General features: G+C 33.9%; 1 protein-coding gene across 1 annotated transcript in view; it reads right to left on the bottom strand.

Annotated features, from left to right (window-relative positions):
- ERBB4 (erb-b2 receptor tyrosine kinase 4) overlaps positions 1-22,139 on the bottom strand; it is a gene marked incomplete at its 5' end in the record, with an annotated part of 585,211 nt that overhangs the window by 209,330 nt on the left and 353,742 nt on the right. Inside the window, 3 exons of the mRNA XM_080799443.1 lie at positions 4,806-4,850; positions 11,732-11,886; positions 17,877-17,970. Coding sequence (XP_080655569.1) covers positions 4,806-4,850; positions 11,732-11,886; positions 17,877-17,970 — 294 coding nt within the window. The remainder of the gene's footprint in view (positions 1-4,805; positions 4,851-11,731; positions 11,887-17,876; positions 17,971-22,139) is intronic.

Below are 22,139 nucleotides of genomic sequence, written 5' to 3'. Positions count from 1 at the left end.
ATAAAAGTGTGATATGGGCATTAAAATGTGGCAGGAATATAAAACGTTTCAAATATCTGCCCATATGAGATTTAAAGAATTAAACTGATTTCAGTTACCTTATTTCATATTGTAAAGCGTCTAGAATAAATGAATTGGAGCAAATAGCCAGATAAAAATTTTTGAACAGTTAGCCAGTAGTTTTCATAATTTCTGTCACAAATTCAAAAAAGAATTACTAGTTTAGATTTTGGATTGCTAACTAATATAAAGAAATGCTTTGCTTATTGAGATGGACAAATGTGGGCCCTGATGGAGGAGAGACTAAGATTACAAAAAAGCTTTCGATATATATTTGACAAAGAAACTAAAGTAGAATAGAATTGGACACTTTGTTCTATCGCAATCTATATGAAAATAGCTTGTGTGAAAGCTCAAATAAATACCATAAAAAGAATAATAAATTAAAACTTGCTGAACATATTTCTTCATAAGATTCTTTACGGAAAAGGAGAACAGCAAAGGTAAATGCTATTTTTAAGGCATTTAATTCAGATAAGGAGAGTATAGAGAAGTTTGGAAATTCAAGTATTATTTTCATATTCTAGGAGACAACAGGAAAAAAAAAAAATCTTTCCCATCCTATGCAATCTTCCTGGAAGAAATTCCAGCAGCAGCCTGTAAGGTAAACGGAGTGTGGAAAACCAATTCACAAATTGCAGGCTTGGGAAAGAATAACACTGCTTAGAAAATGAAAGTCGATCAAGATTGGAAACATTTCACCTGTTTTCATTTAAATCTTCAATCTTTTTTCCTGCTGGTTTAGGAAACAGAATACAACATAATGGGGCAGCAGGGAGTAAGAATTCTAAATATTTCGAAATGGCCACATTGCCATGCTCGATGCAATTTTCTGTGACTAAAACAAAACTAGGCATTTGGGTAATCTCCCAGTTAAAACATGGTTCAGGAAACTTAAAATAGTTACTGTCGCCCACGTGTTTTATCCCCCTATTACGTAAGATTTACTTTAATCAATTAAGACAGAAGCTTAAAAAAACCATCACAGAAGTTAAAAATGGAAAATGAACTGAAATATTACTAGACTGGTCCCCTGCTTTCAATTCAATGTGTATCTTTCAGAGAGCTAAGCATTTACCGCAATAATAAGAATGCGAAAAAAAAAGTTACATGTTACTTACACTTCTCATCCAATCAATGACAAAATACTCTGTGCTCATAAACACTTTTCCAAGGTGTCCAAGTTAAATATTTCATGTCAATTCCAAATTGCCTTATAAACAGACTGTGATAAGTCAACTAATTCTGACAAGTCAACACAACTGAAGGAGAGTCACACTGCTTTAAATTTAAGTTCAAAAGAGTTATTAAGTAAAGATATCCAGAGTTTCTAAAAGAACAATTAGCTCCCTGCTACCAATTTTTTTGAGATCATTATACTTAGAAATGTGATACAAAATTTAAATGCTTAAAAGCTGAGAAATTTTGATATGTCAATTTTTTAGTCACTGAACTACGGGATTTATGCCCTACTGATAATAAAATACCAGTAGAACATAACTTCATGAGACTTCCAAAAAGATTACATTACCAATATTTCAACTAGACCTGTGACTACCACCAATGAACACATATTTAGATAAGAGCTCCTGTACATTGAATCCTCACACCAATCATATGAGGTATAAGAATTTCCATTTTAAAAATTACCATTATCATCCCCATTTTACAGATAAGAAACATGGTAGTGCAAATACCTGAGCCCAGGCTTTCAAATTCAAAAACTTCTGCTCTTTACTTGTATAAAGGCCTACAAGTGATATTTCCTAGGAGTGATGGGCTGAATTATATTATCTATGCTCTGTTACCAGACGTGGTTATCAAATTGTGACAAAGCTAATCTGAATTAGGTGTTAGTCTGAGACTATAGGGAACGGTCTGAGAACCTAGGCAAGTAATAGGATTGAAAATTCCCAAGTCACTTTTGTTTAAATGTTGAAAATATTAAATCTATAATAAGATACACTATAATTTTGAGCATTGAAAACCACTAGTGATCTACCACTATGGTTTTCACCCTTTCTCTGTCTCTGCATATGTCTCTACCTATGACATGTTGCCGTCCAAACCAGTGGCCCTCATTAGAGCAGTGATTCTTAAGGTGAAGAAAGAAATATCCTTCCTTCCATCAAGGGACCCGCCATAAGGGGTAGAGTAACTGAGAGATTTTTCCCTTCCCTCTAGGAGTTATGTTCCCCCATCCCCACCATTTAAAATCCTTGTTCTATAGCAAAATAATAAATCACATTTACTGTGATTTATCTGGGGAAGACACTATTCTATGGACTCAACCAATCCTCACAACCAATTTATAAACTATATTAAGATTCCTATTTTATATATGAAGAAAGTAAGTCTCAGATAATTGAAGGCACTTACCCAAGGTTAAATATCTAAAAATGATAGAGCCTTGCTTTGGACCTAGAAAAGCTGATTCCAAAGATTAATCACCACTCAATCAACACATTATAATGCCTCTCCTTAGTTGGCTGGAATAATTATAAGAAAATCATTAAATCAAATGTGGAAACACTCTTCAAAATGATATTACAGTGACTTCACCAAAGTCTCAGGGAGGGAAATTATTTTATAAATACAGGAATAATCTAAAATATATCTTGGTTTATAAAACTGAACTTTGGGCCTTAGGCACTCTCTTTCTCTTTCTCTCTCTTTAGCCAATTTTTTCCATAATTTTAAACCTTGCCCTAAATAACTGTATTAACTAGTCTGAGTTGACCCAAATGCCAAAGTGCCACTGTTGTATAAATCATTTATGTCTACAGCACCCTTTTGAAAAAGAATTTAAATAACCTGTTAATAAGACATATCACTTATTTGATTTTTCTAAAAATTTTTAAAGGCTAAATATCATATAAATGAAAAAATATGACTAAATTTAATGACACAGATGAACCTCATAATTACAATGTTTAGCAAAAGAGGCCAGATACAAAGAATATATATGTATGATTCAATTTACATAAAGTACAAAAACAGGCAAACTGGTGTTAGCATCCCGGACAATGTTTACCCTTGGAATGGGGCACAAGGGTGTTTCTGTCTCTTGGTACTATTCTGTTTCTTGATCTGGTTGATGGTTACATAAATGTTTCATTTAGAGAAATTCACTCAGTTTTATACCTTTATTTTGTCTACTTTTACACTATATATGTTAAATTTGAATTAAAAAAAATTACATCAAAAAGGAATACTTTATCCCAAGCTGTCATTCCGCTATTTGTAATTTAGCAATGCTTTCTCTCTTCCAAAAGATACAATTAATTTGCTTCATAAAGAAAGTAAACAAGAAGCACCTCGGTGGTTCAGTCAGTTAAACGTCTGCCTTCTGCTCAGGTCCTGATCTCAGGATTACAAGACAGCCCTGCACTGGGCTTCATCCTCAACAAGGAGTTTGCTTGAGATTCTCTCTCTCCCTCTACCTGTGCCCCTCCCCTACTTAAGTTCTTGCACACGCATTTTCTCTCAAATAAACAGTCTTAAAGAAAATGAAATCAATCAATATTTCTACATAACATAGTAAAGTTACTCTTTTCCTAAATATGTTTTAAAAGTCATATTTATTGAGATATAAATTATAGACACCAAAATTCATCCTTTTAATGTACTGAACCATGATACTTGACAAGCACATACATTTGTGTACCCATCACCACTGTCAAGATATAGAATAATTCCATCAGTGCCCCAAACTCCCTCACGTCCATTGCAACACTGCCACTGGCAACACTGACCAATTTCCTGTTTCTACAGTTTTGCCTTTTTCAGAATGCTATACAAATGGAATCATATGGTATGTATTCTTTCAAGTCTAGTTTCTTTCACTTAGCATAATGCATTTGAGATCCATCCATGTTTTGCATATGTCATTGGTTTCTTTCTTTCTATTGCTGAATAGCATTATAGCTTGGGGTATATGTGATATATCACAACCGAAGAACATTTGATAGTTTCTAGGTTTGGTGATTTTGAATAAAGACGGTATAAACATTCATGCATAGTTTTTGTATGAATCTGAGTGATAGATTTTATTTTTTCTTAATTCCAACTTGTACTTTCAGCTGCACAAAGTATTTCCTATAGTGCCTTTAGTCTATGGTAATTCTGATGCCTAGAGAATATACCAACCAGCTCAAAATAATATAAAATCAGAAAATGAATCAAATTAAACAAGAAACAGCTTACAAAAATAGACCAACTTTCACAAATTCCTCTCTTAAAAATATTTCTTTTTGCAGTAATCACAAAATTAATAAGAAATGTTATAGTAAAATTCTAGATTAATTAATCAAAATCCTGTTTAAATTGTATAAAGTTAAAATTCAAAGACACTACTAATTTGGATTCTAAAAGTATAACAAATAAAGAAAAGGGGGTTAAGGAATGTGGTTTGAAAAGTAGCATTGTATGTTATTTCATAACTCCCTAATTTAACATATTATAAATTTCACCCAACCGGTTAGTATTTTTTATCCATGATAATTTGGAAAGGATTTGAGTGACAAAATGGAAACATGGTGGATGTTACCTAGCATGTTGTGGTAAAGTGGAATGGCCCGTCCAAGGATAATAAATGCAGTCATGACTAGTGGGACCGCTACACCTGCAGGCAATTACAGAACAGAAAACATCATTCACCATTCACAGTGGCATGCACACACATGCACCAGTGCTCACACAAGGAGCCTTGGAGGAAGAACATGGGAAGCAAGCACACCAAGTACCTATCCATCAGGCCGATGCAGTCTTCAATACTTGAGCCTATGCACCTGCAGAAGATCCAAATTTTAAAAATACAAGGAAAAAAAATTAGTCATTTTTAAAAAAAGAATCACTAAGATAAACCTAATTGTTTCAAATTCTTAATAATGATTTTTAGACAATTTTGGAACACTGAATTTAAAGCCAGTGAGAAGATTATTGCTTGATGGATACAGAGAAGTAAGTTGCCAATACCACCTAATGGAATGCAAAGAAACATGTCCACAGTAAAGAAAACTGTACCCTGTTTCTGTGGATAACTTCCAAACCCATATAACTCACTTCTAATACCTTTAATTCATTTGCATCATTCATGAGTATATGTCTTGCTAAATAACTTGATATTTCAAAAGCTATAATTGGCTTCATGTATACAGTTTCTTCTAAAAGGGCTTAAGCTTAAGTAAAACTAAAATCAATAAAAAAGGAAACATGAGCTATTCAGTATAATATAATAACCTAATGTTAATGCTCATTAAAGATTGATTATGGCAGAAAATGAGTTAACATGTTTTAATGCTATTCTTATGGATACTTTACATAATCACATTATTCCATTCCTTGGTTGTGACTGTTTTTATAACATATTTATCTGTAAACATGAATTCATTTAAAAAGCAAATTAACTGGTTTCACCACATTCCAGTTTATCTTGACACTCTCTTTTAAAAGAGCAGACAAACAGAAATAGGTTTTTAAACTGCCATCATATTTAACTGAAACAATAACAAATAAATAAATACTCTCCAAGGAAATGAATACACTAAGAACCAGGTCAGTAAAGAATTTACTGAGATCAACATTTAAGTGGAATCATAAAAGTACACAAAATCCTAATGTACAGTTCCTAGAATTGCATTTTGAAGTATTATGGAAATATTGCTTCTCCCATCTTCCAATGGACTTAAATTGGATTTCTTTCCCTTCTCTCTCATCAAATACATATAGCTCCAGTGCATTATCAAGATTCCCTCTACAACTATGATTTATAGAACTGTCTCATTCTGCTGATCACAATTTTTTCCCAAACTCTAATTCTAAAACTGAAAAAGAAGCTGAAGTTAAAATCACCATATAATGAAGTAATAAGGTGCTTGTGTATAAGGCCAGACTGCCCATTATATCTTTAGATAACTCTTAACATTGGTGAACTAATATAACTATGTATAATAATAATTAAGTCACTGTTTCCTTGCTTCACCAATATCTGCTATAACATTAGTACTAGGTAGAAAGATGTCTTCTTTTTGAGGAAAAAAATTCAATATACAGAAATATAGAGAACACATCATGAAAAAAGTATTTTAAAAAAGCAAATGAGAAATAAAAATAAAAATTTATAGCACATAGCATTGAATTAATATTATAATCCATAACCAAAACCATCTTTAAAATGGAAAAAGTAACGACTAAAAATGTTTCCAAATTGTCTTATGTTGTTTTCTTTTTATTTTATTCTGAAGAACTTATTTTTTTCTAGGTTCCAATTATATCTTCTTCAAAATGCTTTTTTATACAGTACTGCCATTTTGTAAAATTAATAGTCTACTTCTTATTTCCAAGTAGATATACACTGAAAAGCTATGATTAGTTTACAATCTGTGTCTTTATAATAACGTTTGAAAGATAAAATATTTGAAAGTGAAAATCAACTTGAGGGGAAAGTGTGAATAATGAAAGATCTTTATTGATCCATTTTTTAAAAAATAATTGTTTGCATGCCTACTAAGTGTTGCTACTCTTCTAGGAGCTGGAGGTGGGGGAGATGAATTAGACAGTTTTCCTGCTCTTAATGAGTTTGCAATTTAATGAAGGAGACAGATGCATAACCAGATGTATATTATATAATGTGATAAATATAATAAGAGACATGAAAGAGTGGCTTAAGGGAGCATAGCGGAGGGATGCTTGGCTTCAGAAATTCATGGTAATCCTCATGGAGAAGACAGGATGCTGAAGTTCAGGGTGCTGAGAACCAGAGTTGGAGTAGCAGTGATTTCTAAGGGGTAAGGAACAGCAGGAATAAAAGCATAGATCTGAGGCAATGTAGAGTGCACATAATTCTGAATAGTCAGGGAGCAAAACATGAGGCAACAGGGAGAGGTGAAAGAAGCGAGATCATTAGACAGGAATCAGAATTTGAAGGCTATTTGCTTAGGGGCAAACTTAATGGAGAACCACTGCAGGGTTTTAAAGAAGTAATGGATTTACTGCACTTGTGTTTTACATGGACCTCTGCCCGGTGAAGGCTAGTCAGGTGGGATCCACATAGATTCCTCTGGCACAGAGATTGTTTTAGCCTATGTAAGATGAAAAAGGATTAAACTTGGGAAATGGCAACTAGGACAGAGGCAGGGGGGGCAGATTCAAGAAATAACCTCGAAAAGTATAGAGGGAAAAAGAGAAGCCGATGGCTGATTTGATGACAGAAGAGGAAGAGTCAGAGGAATTAAACATGACTCAAATGTCCATCTATGAGAATAGTAATACCATCAGTGAGAGAATCCAAGAGGAGGAACAATTTTCTGTGTGTGTGTGTGTGTGAGTGTGTGTGTGCACGCGTGTGTGTTGGAGGAGGAGGGCTTGATAATTTCAGTTTTATGTATTTAGTGTGGTTGTCCTGCCTTTGGGTAAGAAATGTTCCTTGCCAACTGGAAACAGGGGTCTGTGGTGGTGGGGCAATGATCAGTGGTGATCAAGATAGCTGAAGAAAATCTATAAAGTGAGAAAAGAGGAGCCTGAGACTGAAACCCAAGGAGCTCCAATAACCAATAAATGACCTAAGATAACCTCCTATGCCAGAAGCATGACAAAATATAATTGAGTATGAAATCAGATAATTGCAGCATTGTGGGAGCCAAATCATGAGAAACTTCAGGAAATGGGGTAATTGTCAATGTCAAATGCAAAGAGAGGTCTCAGCAAATAAGAACCACTGAGAGCATTTTAGTTGTCATTGTTGAGGTCACCAGAATTTCAGCTCCTGTTAGTCGAGAAACAAATTGGACATAAGAGAATAGAGGCGAGAGAAACGGGAGGTGGGTACTGAGGGGGCAGGATGTAGGGTCAGGAAAGTTCGTTGAGTGGATTGTGTAGGATATTTGAGATTTAAACATATTTACAAGCTGAAGATGAAAGAAAAAGTGGAAGACAAAGAATAAGGGTAAGGCTGAAGCAGCCCCATCTTTTCTAAATACAAGTATCTATTTAAAGACATGTACTCTATTTCAACTATTTTGACTTTATTTAGAGCTTTATTAACTATCACTTGCAATTTATATTGGTTCAGCAAGATCACAGAATAATGGAAACATTAAACTTTTGAAGAGTCAAAATCCCAAATATGAAATCAAAAAAGGATAAGGAATAATGCAACACTCTACAAAATTAGTGGTACAAAGTAAAAACTTTACAGGAAAGTCAGAAACCGTAACATGTCAATAAAAATATCTGGAATTCTGAACACCAAGATGTGTTGAACATTTGCCATTACTTACTGATTTATAAGTGCTTTGCTGTACTCCTATATCTAACATAGTTGAGATATTACTTTTTTGGAATTTTGAAATGGAGGAATATTTTAAAATTTTGGAATGGAGGAATATTTTAAAATTTCAATTAAAAGAGTATAGACAAAAATTTCACTGTTCTTTCCTTCTATCAGCGAAAAAATTTTCAGTATGTAAATTAAAAATATAAAAAGGGTTGATAAGAAAGATTAAGGCATATAAGGAATTCAATGATATGAAACCATGATTCTAATATTAACAAACATATTCAATGCAAATTTTCAAAGATACCTAATGAAAAATAAATTTCCCAGTCCAAAACCAAAGTTAAATTGGTATTTATCACGGACTCAATGACGTTAGTGTAGAAAATGTAGTAATTGCCATTATAGCAATTTAATTACCTACTAAATTTAGTTCACAAGTCTTTTTAAAAATTTTCTATCTTGCTAATTTCAAACATGAAGATCATTCTTAAGTTTTAAATGCTTACTCATCATTTTAAAATATGGGGAAGTGTCTCCGATGGAAAGATACAAATTGTAAGATAGAAAACTCACTGAACCATGACTCACTAGTGGTCAAGAGCTGTGTCTTACTCATTTCTGAACTTAGCTATCACTGTATTTCATGCACAAGAGGTGTTCAATACAACGAAGCTGAAGAATGAAATCAGAAAAGGCTGCCAAAATAAAACTTCTCTAGTTAAGGAAGGGAAGAGACATTGTTAGCCGACTCCCCACCCCCTGACCACCACCTCTTTAGGGATATTAATGAGAATCTCCTGATAGGTACGAAATGGATAACCTATTTTAAAAGTAACTAAAGCACTTATTAGAGCCAATATATTTAATGTACTTTCAGAGTAATAAAAGTGCTTTTAAGGTATTGCACACATAATTTTATTTTCAGAAAAATCATTGAACAGTATTCAAAGTAAGAACTTTCCTTCTTAAAAAAAAAAAGTGACTTGAGAGACTATTTCCATTAACATCGTTCTTGAATTATCCAGCTGACATAATATCGACATATAAAAGAAAATCTATTTCCAGAGTTGGCATGGTGAGCTCACACTCATCCATAGGTCAATTAGTACATATGTTTAGGATTAAAAATAGTCATTTGTTACATCATCTTCATTGTCCCTCTGATCTTTCTAGGGAAAGATCTTATCTCTACATGCAATTTGAAGAGAAGGGACTATTTTCACAGAGCACCTCGTTGCTTCACTAAAGGATCTCAAGGCACAGTGGTGGACAGCAGTAGTGTAGAGCAGGATTCGGGAATTTAGGATTTCTGGGGGTGGGACCACAAAACTTTCATGAAGTGAGTAAACTTGGACAATATGGAGGATATTAGGAAAAGGATGGCAGGAGGCTAAATGGAAACAAACACAAAAATCTTCAGGGCTAAGTCAGTCATCCCAGAATCCATTTACCTTGGAAGATACCAGGGAATACAACACTCAAATTCTGTTTCACCATCATTCTGCAACAGTTGATTCAAAGACATTCTGGAGTCCCTAAATGATCTGGTCAGATTTGTTCCCTTTATACCTTCATCCTCCCTTTTTAGCTGACATTTGGTTTTTGTTGCTGTGGTAAATTGATCTCTTCATTGTCCCGACTTCTACATTCCCCCACTATATATATGTTCTTTTATTACATAATCATGATTTAAAAGGGCTGAGAGGAAGACACACCAGCCCTACACCCAGACTATGGCTCTGCGATCTCACTTTCATTTCCCTAATGGCTTCCTTGTAATTAGATTTGCAAAAATAGCAAAAGGTCTCATTTTGAATGGCAACAGCTGTTGACATCAACATTATATTGAATAATTTACTGGTTTAATTTTAGCTGCAAAACAATAAAACCCTCCTGTGGATGATTATTTTAACAGGCAAAGTTTTCTCTTTCTGTTGCTGACTCTTCTGCTCCAGGGGTACCAGTTGTTTCTTCATGAAATACTCTTAACCCAAATGTACCAAAAACTCGCAAGGGGAGAAGTTTATTCCTTCTAGTTTCCTTGAAGCAAAGTGTCTATGTGACTATTTCAGTATCCTCAGTCTATGCACTTACGTGTAAACCAATGAGCTGGCATTAGCTCTTCCAAGCTGCATTTGAATTTGAATGACAGAATATTACTTTACCTTTTGAGGACCTGCCACTTCACAGAGTGACTTAAGCTGATTTCTTGACCTGTAGGAAATTGTAGCAGCATCTGCAAATTGATGTCCTCTTGGCAGAAAATGATGTTGCTTGCTTAACTTCTTCAATATCCCCTAGCAGCTAGCTCTTAATCTGGCAGAAAATCTCTTTATGGAATCTCATACTTTGCTGCCAGATATAAAGTACCCGAGATGATTCTCAACAACCAGTGTCTGTATCTGTACGTGGGTGTGTGCACTTGTGTGTGGGCACTTATAAGGGAGAAGAGGATTTATGGACAGAAGGAGAATAGAGTATGTTAAATTGTTCTCGAGTCTGAAATTAGTCACGTTCTGGGGGAAAGAAAAAGAAAAGCCCTTACTAAAATAGATTTGCTGTCTTTTAAAAAATTAGGTGTTGGAATATGTTAGATGAGTCACATTATTTCTTTCAGTTCAGTGCTTTTCTTCTTTCCGTAATATGTCTTTGTTTTTCAACTGCTATCAGTATCAAAGGTAACCTAATTATTAGTCATTTTATAATGCATCCTTTTGAAACAATAGAAAACTATGTACCCATCTTTGAGTTGTCCTATAATGGTCAAAGAAATTCTAAATTATAGGTTAACCTGCCATAAAATTACTTTCCCAAAATGTATTTGTGATTTTATTGATACACATGTCACTAAGTTCTCCCCACGCACATACACCTTTTTTATCCTGTTATCATTATTTTGCATATATTTTGTTGAAGGAGTAATTCAAGGCAGTATTTAGCAAAAAGAGCTCTCCTCACCTTCAGCTGGTTGTAAGAACAAAGAAACATAAACAGGAAGTTTCTGCTAAAGATATATGAAGCACAAATCTCAAAAGTCTGATGACTATCTTGTCTTTTCTAAGATATCTTCAAAATCAAGTAAAATTTGGAAGAATTTCCACACTCCATACAAAGTATACTTGCCATCAGCTGCATAAAGGTGTCAACAAAACACATTTAGGTAAGTGTTTAACAGAAATATCTGAAAGGGTATACATTTGATTGCATAAGCCATTTTCTTAGAAAGTATTCCTCTTTAAATCATATTTACATATTATCATAAAACATGTTAATCACAAAACATATTAACATATAGATGAATAGAGTTTTATAAGGAAATAGTATACATTTAGTAGACTGTGTCAAGGGTAAAGATACTGCGTGATGGAGTCCTTGGCCAGCAAGGATGCTTACCCTTGGGTGCAGTTTGGATGACATGGGTGACACTCCCGATCCTGATCAGCATACTTGAAAATGAAACTGTTTGTTCCCTGTAAACCATCTGGACATTTTTCCACACAGTTCGGGCCATCCTTAAAATGGGAGCACTTTGTGCAGTTGTCAGGTCCCTGAAGTGTGAAAAACAAAACAATGGAGAAAGAAAAATGGATCCTGTTTCCTCTGGTATTCATGTGGTTTAGTTCCTGAGACTTCAGTGAGTGGCCAATCTTCCCCTACGGAACTGAAGAGCATTTTCAAAACTACAAATGGGGATGTCACTATTGCAGCATTTCAAAGTAAAAGTGAGATGTAAACTTTCCTTTGGTTGTCTATGATTATTTGAACAACGAATTTTAAAATTTACTGTGGTTGAATTATTAGTAATTAGTTCGGGCAAATAAATTTCATCTCAAATCAGCTTGTGATAATGCTAAAACTCACATGTCTATTTATAGGGATTTTAGTAAATCACAGTTCAATACTGAGAGCTCAATAAAGACACATTCTGATGAACAAATATCAAAAGCCCACAATAATGAAGTAGATGCATGCCAAAGAAAATTATTTGGAGAAACTTATCCAATAATAAAGGTGATAAAAATATGAGCATAATAAATTTAAATAGAACTAACTCACTTTATTTATGTTTATAATATACAATTGTTTTCTAATATGCAGAATACTAATAAGCAATAATAATATACAAATATGTTTAAATGTTAAATGTTAAAAAGTAAAATTTAAAATTCATATTAAACATAAAAGAATTTTATGGGGTGCCTGGGTGGCTCAGTGTGTTAAAGCCTCTGCCTTCAACTCAGGTCATGATCCCAGGGTCCTAGGATTGAGCCCCGCATCAGGCTCTCTGCTTAGCAGGAAGCCTGCTTCTCCCTCTCTCTCTCTGCCTACTTGTGATCTCTGTCTGTCAAATAAATAAATAAAATCCTTAAAAAAAAATAAAAAATAAATAAACATTAAAGAATTAAAAAAAAAGAATTTGGACTTGGTGCTGAGGATAGTAAGCATGCAAGAAATGTTAAGTAGTCTACCACCAAATCAAAGAAAATTGAGAATATTTTCATTAAAAATGCTATTTTCTTAAAAGATGCTAATTTCGGGGCACCTGGCTGGCTCAGTGGGTTAAGCCTCTGCCTTTGGCTCAGGTCATGACCTCAGGGTCCTGGGATTGAGCCCCGCATTGGGCTCTCTGCTCTGCGAGGAGCCTGCTTCCCCCTCTCTCTCTGCCTGCCTCTCTGCCTACTTGTGACCTCTTTCTGTCTCTGTCAAATAAACAAATAAAATCTTTTTTAAAAAGATGCCAATATATTTATATATTTAGCTATCTTAAATAATGATATTACCTACTTAAAGTTGACTTTTGGTTCTCCCTTTAAAACATCATGTTGTCTTAGGGTCCTCTTTTCTTTGACTACTTTCTGGAACTTCTTCCCCAAAAGCTATATGTTCCATATTGTTAGACAATTATGATAGTTCACATTAAACACAATTTAGATAAATAAGATACAGTAAGTACAGAGATAATTAATTTTATTAGGTTTATAATTATAAATTGTGAATTTGGGAGTCAACAATAAGCAAATATTTCACAGAGCTATGTTTTAGGCAGAGAGCATCCATTCACAAGAGTCTCTCTACAAATGTTAATCCAAAAGCAGTCAGACATTGCAAGTTGGTGATACAAGACATCAGGAAATAAATAAATATAATATTTTAAAATTTAAGGATTGAGGTTGCTAATGAAGAACAGTGGCATAAAGAAGAAAAAATAATCAGGAGGAGGTTTCAGGAAATTCTGGGACTGGTGAGGTTCAAACAGGCACGTATTTCACTATTTTGATATGAGACTTAGAGCTAAAAGAAAATTATCCTATGAAACCTAATCCCCATTCAACCTGAAGAATTTGCTATTGGTAACTTCTTATTTCCCACCAAAAAAGAATACTTTACATGCTTCCAATTTTAACACCTGCTCATGGGTACTTAGGCATGTAATGCCATCTACTATACAAAATCATTTACTGTGCAAGTATGCTCAGTGGCATGACTTATTGTACTAGACAAGGGACATGCTGATGTCTTCCTACAGAACACAAGAATAAAAACCAACTATGAGTAAATTAGGCAGTTATAGTCAAAATTAGAAATTAGGAATTACTTTTCTATAAAATTTTTCTGATGTAAAATAATATCCAGGTAAAATCAGAAGACACAAAATACTATGAAACTAAAATTAAAATCATACTTAATGTTCAAGTATACTTCAAAAATATGTTTTATATGTTCCCTTGTTTTTAAGCATCTCTTACTTATTTGATTTTATTATCATGATACAAAACCTAATGTTCTAAGTTGACATAACTAAAAAAGATCCTGATAAATCCCAAAAGAAATGAAATGTAAAGATTCTCCAACTCATTTCCATAATAAAGAGATTTAAAGAAATATGTGTGTCTAATGCTTACTCTTCTGTCATTATATTCCCAAAGCTTTTAAGAACCTAAGTTCAGTGAATGAACCGATAAATACAATGATAAAAAAAAACAGAGGTGAAGATAATATTGTTCCTTATCTCTGATTTTAAGCTACCCTTGGACTCACTTAGGTATCCAGAAAGCTAAAGGATAAGCTAAATCTTGATAGAAATACTACATTTTTTTTTTCCCCCTCAGTGACAATTGATGATTTTCTCTGGTAACTCCTGTGAGAGACAATGCTACTATTCACCAGTATTCAGTTCTCTTCCACTTCTAGCCACATGAAAGACTGAAATTCTCCTCCCACCAGAAGTGAGGTATGTCTTGTTTTAGACAACAAAATTAAGTAGAAGGGATTTATGAGACTGCCAGGGCTAACCTCTCCAGCCTTCTCTTTCCCTGTTGCCATGATGCAGGGATCCTATGCAGACATGGAAATCCCATAAATGTAAAGCATCTCAGAACACTAGACCATCACAGGGAGTTGATCCGTATCTAATACAGATCACAGGGCTGATCTGTAGTGCACTTTACATGAAAAAGATTTAAACATGTTCCCATAACCTACTGTAATATGGGGTTATTTGTTATAGCAGCATAACATTTACTAACTTGACTTTAACAACTATTTCAGCTTTTATCATTCTCTTCCTCAATCTCTTCTTTTGCATGCTGCATCTTTGGCTTATATTCTCATCTTCTAAAACTCTGTCAGATTTTCCTTACTTGTCTTTCTTCTCACATGCCTTTTCTTATCTTTCTTGATAGGAACACACACAGGAGTAGAGAAAGTAAGGCAGAAAGGATAAAGTTGTAAAATAAAAATAAAATAGTAAAATAATAAAATAAAATAAAATAAAAATACCAAGTATAGACATATAAGGATATAAAATCAGGGGCTTTCTTTCTTTCAAAGCTAGCCTTCCCAAGATTATCCTAGATTTCAGTCACACTGAAAGAGTATAATACCATCCCATTTTACATGTGGCTATTATGTTCCCAGAAAACATATTATCCTTATTATTCACAGAATTGTTGCCTATGGGGGCAGAGGAGGGAGGAAGTGAAATGAATAGAATGTGAAATTTGGAGGCACTTCTATAGTTGAGTCCCAGCTCCACAGCATATACATTGTTGACTTTTTGATGTAATTTTCTAATTATTGCAGGTTCAGTTTCTTTATATTTTAAATGGAAAAAGTGATAGCATGCTTCAGATGTAACAGCATTTGACAAATATGCATGTGTATCAATTATTCTTAGGGTAATATGGACAGCTCAGTGTGTGAGTCCAACATAGTACGTCATAAGATCAGGTATGGGAATTCCAACCAGTTTTATGACTTTTCCTCTGTCTCATCACAATTTCACCCTCACAGAAAACTTTCCAGAACTTCTTAGGTATCTCAAATGATAGATGCCTTTTATATGGCACACAAAAGCACTTGTGTCTCTAGTTGTGATAATCAGTATGGAACCCAGATATAGGCAAAAACCTAACATAAATTGTAAAAACTGAAAGCCAAGCAACCTCCTACTGAAAGCAGTTTGGGCTACTGTTTGAGCTCGGTCCTGCCTGTTTCTCAGACACCATAACCTAAAATTGTGTTCTTACCTGCTTAGCATTTCAAGCTTTACTGATCTAGTGACAAATAGGCTTTCTTAATTCTGTGTTCTGATCTTCCACAAATGAATGATTAGGGTTTACTAAACCTTTCCTACTTTTGACTTATTGCCTTTCTGAACCTCTACACATATTAATCGACAATGTTAACCTTGGGTGGTAATTCTAGGTAGATTGTTGGCTCAACAATGCTGTCATTAAAAAATCAAAATGTGTTCATTAAAAATGTTTCTTTATTCTTTCTTAGTTAGCAAATAATTCTGAAAATTGATTAAAAAATATTAACTATTAGGGGTTTTAATGTGTAGTTTATAAACTGTCTCAATCTTTCGAGTAACAAAAGAATGAATAAATACACCGTGAAAACACACAAATTTAAATAAATTAATAAATTAATTATTTACCAGCATCATTTATACCATAGGAGGTAACATGAGGAATAGCACAGGATTGGTTTTGCACAGGATTGGTTTTGCAGTCTGCCCTGTTATTATAATTGCACATTTTCAAAGTCTCAGTCTCTCTGAAAGATACATTGCTTTCTATTCTTTGACTTTGGTACCTAAACATGTTAGTGTTTAAAGAAGTCTTATATAGATGACTTGATTTGCTTTAACACAACCCATTTCAGACTTTTACTCCCCTGTGTTTCATGTCATTTTTTCCAGCATCCACATTTCTCATGCTGCAGATTAATTATATTTTCCATTAATATCCTTAGTGGGAACAGAAAATAGCCAAATACGCCCTTTGCATACTTACTTGGAGATCATTTACATATCAAATTGTCTTTTAGACTTTGGTTCTTCAGGCCAAATCACACCACTTCTTTTTCTCAGAGGTCTGATTTTCCAAGCTTAATCATCCTTGTGGTAGTCCTCTGAACTGTCCAAGTGTTCCACATCCTTCTTTAGATGAAGTTCCAGAACAGCTCATTGGGGCCTAATGGAAGTTTGGAGGCTCAATGATATTTTTTTTTCCTAAGCTAATTAAGTGCTGAATAAGCACTCTGGTAGAAAAATTAGTACTATATAAATTGCATATAAACTCTTATGGAGTAATACTAAGCTCTTAGCTACACCCAAATGTTGGTCCCCAAATAATCTACTGAGAAATGAGTCAATACACAAAAAACTGGAAATTTGTCTAAAGAAGGATGAATATGACACTTTGGAATGATAAAGTCATATTGACTTCATTATTGGGAAAAAGCCTGAATGATGGGAACCAAAGGGAGGTCTAAAAAAAATTTACCATTTTCTCTATATGGCTAACTTCATACATGTAAATGCCAACTTATCCATCAAGACTTTCCTGATCCCACAGCCTCTCTTCCATTCTCATAGCTCTGTTTTTCTCTCTACTATAGTATTTATCACACTGTTTAAGATTTTAGTTTATAAATGTTTGCCTTCTCACTTCTGTCCTTCACAACATCCTTCACAATGCCATAACAGTTAAATAATTAAACACAGATATGAATGTGTTATAGTTTACCTTAAACACCATGAATTTTTACATTTGAATATCTTTGCATGTTTCCTCTTTCCAGATTCTTCTTCTTCACAGCATAGCTCAAACATCACTTCTCTATGGCTTTCCTTGATGCCCTACTTTCTATCCCAAAGACAGATTAATTTATCTCTCATTTGTGTTCCTATATAACAACTTATACATATTTATATCTTATCAATTATTTTGGTTCAATCTAATTACTAATGAAGCTCTCTTTTCTTTTCAACACTGCAATTTTCAAGGGCATATCCATATCCACTTTTTAAATACATTATCTGGGGTATAAATATTTAAGAAATTGAATTTGTAAATATTTCATATCTACTACTAAACTGTAAGCCTCTTGAGGGAAGAATATCAAACACGATTCCCCCTTGCATGCTATAAACACCTGTTGAATGGATGGATAAATGATAAAGCAATGACATAACATTCACACATGAAGCTAAGAAAGCCAACACAACCACAGATGGCTTCAAGCTTACCGGTCCATGGCAGGTGAGGATGCCGTCTTCCATCTTCTCACACTGGGGGTCACACTCCACACAGATGGAGCCATTCTCAAACTCTCGAAATTCCCTGTGAAAACATCAGCTGCATGAGGTGGTATAAGCAAACAAGCTGTCAACTTAACAAATGAAGTAACATCTGCTAAAAGCCCTATTGGCAGAGTAAATTCTAGAGTCTGTTTCTCTATGTGCCAGGAGCATCAGACTCATTTCCCTGTACATTAAGGAATAAGTTCTCCATTAGGAGAAAAGATAAACTGCAGCCAGATGGCTCTCCTTGCCCTCCACTGGGTTCAACGATAGACTCATTCAGAAAACCTCTCTCTTGCGAGAGATATTCTAGCAGTCTTTAAAAGAAAGAAAGAAAGAAAAGGAAAGAAAGGAAAGACTCCTCTGATGACACAACAGAATCATTTTTACCTTTTTAAAGGTAAAGCTGTGGCTGTTTGTCTCTATATAAAATTTTACTTTCGGTTGAGCTTTATTTTTTAAACTCTGAAAGAACTATTGTATTTTTCTTGTTGCTAAGTTACATGATATTCCCCATCCCTGTCCTTCAAATCCCAGGACTCTTCAATTTATTTTTGGTGAAACTTCAAAAAACGCTTTGATTTCTTTTCTTCTTTCAAAATATCTGCCTTGGAGAATTAGAGAAAATATCTTTTTATGGCAGATTTTATATTCTTAGATTATTGATCTAATATCATAACATCTTTTTCAGTTTAAGATCTTTTTGAAGTAATTCTATACAGTATAAAATAAAAAATAGCTAAATGGTAACATTCTAAAACGCTCTAATTAAAATCTAGGATGATGGTTATCCCTTCCCACAACCTTACATATTGTGGCTATATGAATATTAAATGTTATCAATAGTAAGTTTTCTAATCAATATCTACTGTAAAATTTCCATTTCAGTAACTGGGTATCACTTAGGTACAATATGTTTAAATACCTCATTCCCAATAATGTATGAGAGGATGAAGCACAGGGTAAAGATAATTTTAGAATGCCAGTTATAAGTCATTAATAAAACTTGACTAAATATTTATAGCTTCTGATTATTTTGTGTCTGTATTTCATGAGCTATCACTCTAAACTTAAAGCATTGCATATATGGCAATTATAGATTAATTAGGTGATAAATTTAAATTTACTTGTCCCTAGAGTGAAGAGTTCACTTATTTTCATGGTGAATTATCCTATTTGGTTATCGTAAAGCCTTAATAAATGATAGAAATCCAAAAGGTGGGTTACTTTTCTGTAGGTTACTGTTGGTTAAATTAAAACTACACATACATTAAGGCAAGATAATTAAGTTTGGGTTTTCAAAATAAATAGCACAAATTGATGGTTTAGTTAGGTATCAATGCACATATTTATTTACATGGATTTTGCATTTTTAAAGTGAGGTGTAGGCTTGCGATGGATTAAGCTTCTAACAAATTTTCTTGAGTTTAAAAACTCAATTACATAGGAACAGATTTTCTTTTGCAATGTTTTATCAACATGAATTATATAGATGGCTTGACAGAGGGACTCTTCAGAATAAAAAGGTCAAAATGACCTGGTATATGGGAAGAGGGTCATATATGTGGGATGGTAGGTCAATTGTGAAGAGAATCAAAAGTATCATTTCTATAATGAAATTATCAAACACAGCAAAACCTGCAATCATCATCAAATTCCTTTTTTTGTTGTTGTTTCTTTGTTTGTTTGTTTTTTGAGTATAGTTTTTGGGATTGCTAAATGGTTACGTTACTGAATGAAGGTCATAATTTTTGTGGTACTAAAACATTGGTCACGCTCTTTTTTCTCTTCTGGAAAACCCCTTCCCTACAAACAGAGTTTAGGAATAAAGTGAATATGTCATAAAAAGTCTTGGAGATACAGCATACCTGTCTTTTCTTCTATAGACTAGACTTCTATTTGTATAGCTTTGGGCTCCCTTCCTTTCTGCTCTCAAAACTGATCCTTATGATTTTTATTACTTTTGCTCCTCATTGTCAGTGTCTCCCTCATTGCTTTTTCTTCCCTGTTTCCTATTGATTATACTACGACTTTGCCAGAGATACCCTTTCACTGAGTCTGACCTAACAAATCACTGTCTACTGAGCTGAGTTTTACATACGGAGCTTTCTGTCACGTTTCACTGCTCTGCATTTCCCACAGTCCTGCTGTGTGTGTTACCTTAGCCAGTCCTGTGATTCAGAGCAAACGGTTTGGAGTCAAGTCCTTCCCAAATCTGGCCGGTGTTCTCAACACCAACACTAATATTTCTAGGCCTAAAGTCCCTTAACATCTCTAGACTTCCTTTTGTAAACATCCTTTGTAAAAGGGAAAAAAAAAAGTTGTGTTTCAATGAGAGGTGTGATTACTAAATGTAAAAATGCCTACAAAGAGCCTAGCTTGGCACTCTTTCTGATCTTTCTATGTTGTTCTTAAAGTTTTAAAAGCGTTTGACCACGTTGCCAAATAAGACAGTTTTAAGATTGTGTTGCAATTTTTCTCTTTCATTCTAGACGCTTGTGCGCTGTAGTTAAGGGTTGCTAAATACAGTGGCTTCTATGACCTGGATTTGAACGCTAACAGCCAGGAAATGACCGATTTTCCTTTCTTCTTCAAAAAGTCCTCTTTTGAGGATTTCTTTTCATATAAAAATTATAAAAATATAGGTGCCCTGATTTTGGTAACTCTTATTTGTATTTGTTTTCTGCATTTTTAAGGTGACTATTTTACTTAACCATCTAATCAGCTTAGGTTAATAGACACAAAAAGAAAATCATAATCATCTTAGTAGTAAAATTTTTTAATAAGACTTTATTATGCATTTTCTCATTTAATAACCATAGTTATCCTACGAAGTTCACACCATTATTATTCCCATTTTCCATATAAGAAAACTAAGTTTAGAACAATTGGTTTTTTTTATCCAAGATTTAAAATGATGGAGTAATGAGGTTAGGATTAATTCATTATTCCTCAAAGGCCGTTTCAACTGCGGGGCAATGTTGGAAAAAATTAATCGGTACCACAAGATTGGAGGTGGGAAAATCTATCATTGCATAGGCTAGAATTACATCAGACTTCACAAGGTACTTTCATTTATTATCTTTCAAACTAACCCTTGAATGATATTTCCTAGAGCCCTACTGCTACTGCAAAAGACATTAATAACTTTATATTTCTTTAATACGTTTGATCTAATGACTTGGAAAAAGTTAAACTTTCAAAAACAGTTTGGTAGTCAGTGTTGTCTAATTAGAAAACAGGTATTTTTCCTTTGCTTCGCTTTTATTATTTTGCAGATGTGAGACAGAGGATGGTATATGCATCCACGTTTTTATCCAGTTCACATTTATAAGAAGGTTAAAACTGAAATATTAAGAGAAAATAACAGTATCTGGAAAAGTAGCAGGATGGAAATCAGATGCCCTGAATTCTAGTGTTGGCTTGACTCTTGAAATGGAACGGGCCAACACTTAATTCTACCGGTTTTCATTGTTTATAAGATATTGCTGTTAGAGAAGTTGGTTTTTGGAGCTTGATCCCTCTTTAGAATCGCTTATTTTAAGGAGGGCATGTGTTGTGATGAGCACTGGGTGTTAATATGCAAATAATGGGTCACTGAACACTACATCAAAAACTAATGATGTACTTTAGCCACTTAGAGGTCATTTAAATAACAAAATACTGTACCCTAAAAGACATGTTGGAAGAGATCTTGTAAAAGACATTGTAAAAGACATCTTTAAAAATAATTTTAAAACAATAAACATTTGAATCCGTAAAAAAATAAAATGAGGTAAAAGAAGAAAAGAAATAAAGAACCTCAAAACTACACTTTTACAGAACTGTTGAAAATCCTTTCAGTAGCGATATAAGAAAATGTGACTCAGGAACAGTACTAAAAAATGTATTATCACACTAATGAAGGACAACTGTGATGCATGAAATGGTATGTTATGATAAACTGATTTTATGAGTACATGAAATGCCATGGAACAAGATATATACTAGGTTTTACTGTTGGCAATGTGATTATTATAGCACCAGAAGGAATTTAAAATTCTTGATTTAAAATACTGCTTAGGTTATCTTTAGAAAGTGGCAGAACACCACGAAAAACCCCTTCAACTAGAAACTACAAAGGCAATTTTTCTATAGGGCTAAGCAGTTGTCAGAGACATAGAAATATGTATTATTTGTTTCTTGTCGACCTAAGTTGGATGGAAAAAA

Source organism: Martes martes, assembly GCF_963455335.1.
Source record: "Martes martes genome assembly, chromosome: 3".
NCBI classification, from domain to species: Eukaryota; Metazoa; Chordata; class Mammalia; order Carnivora; family Mustelidae; genus Martes; species Martes martes.
Note: the sequence above shows the minus strand (reverse complement) of the source record. Positions and strands in the feature narration are given on the sequence as shown.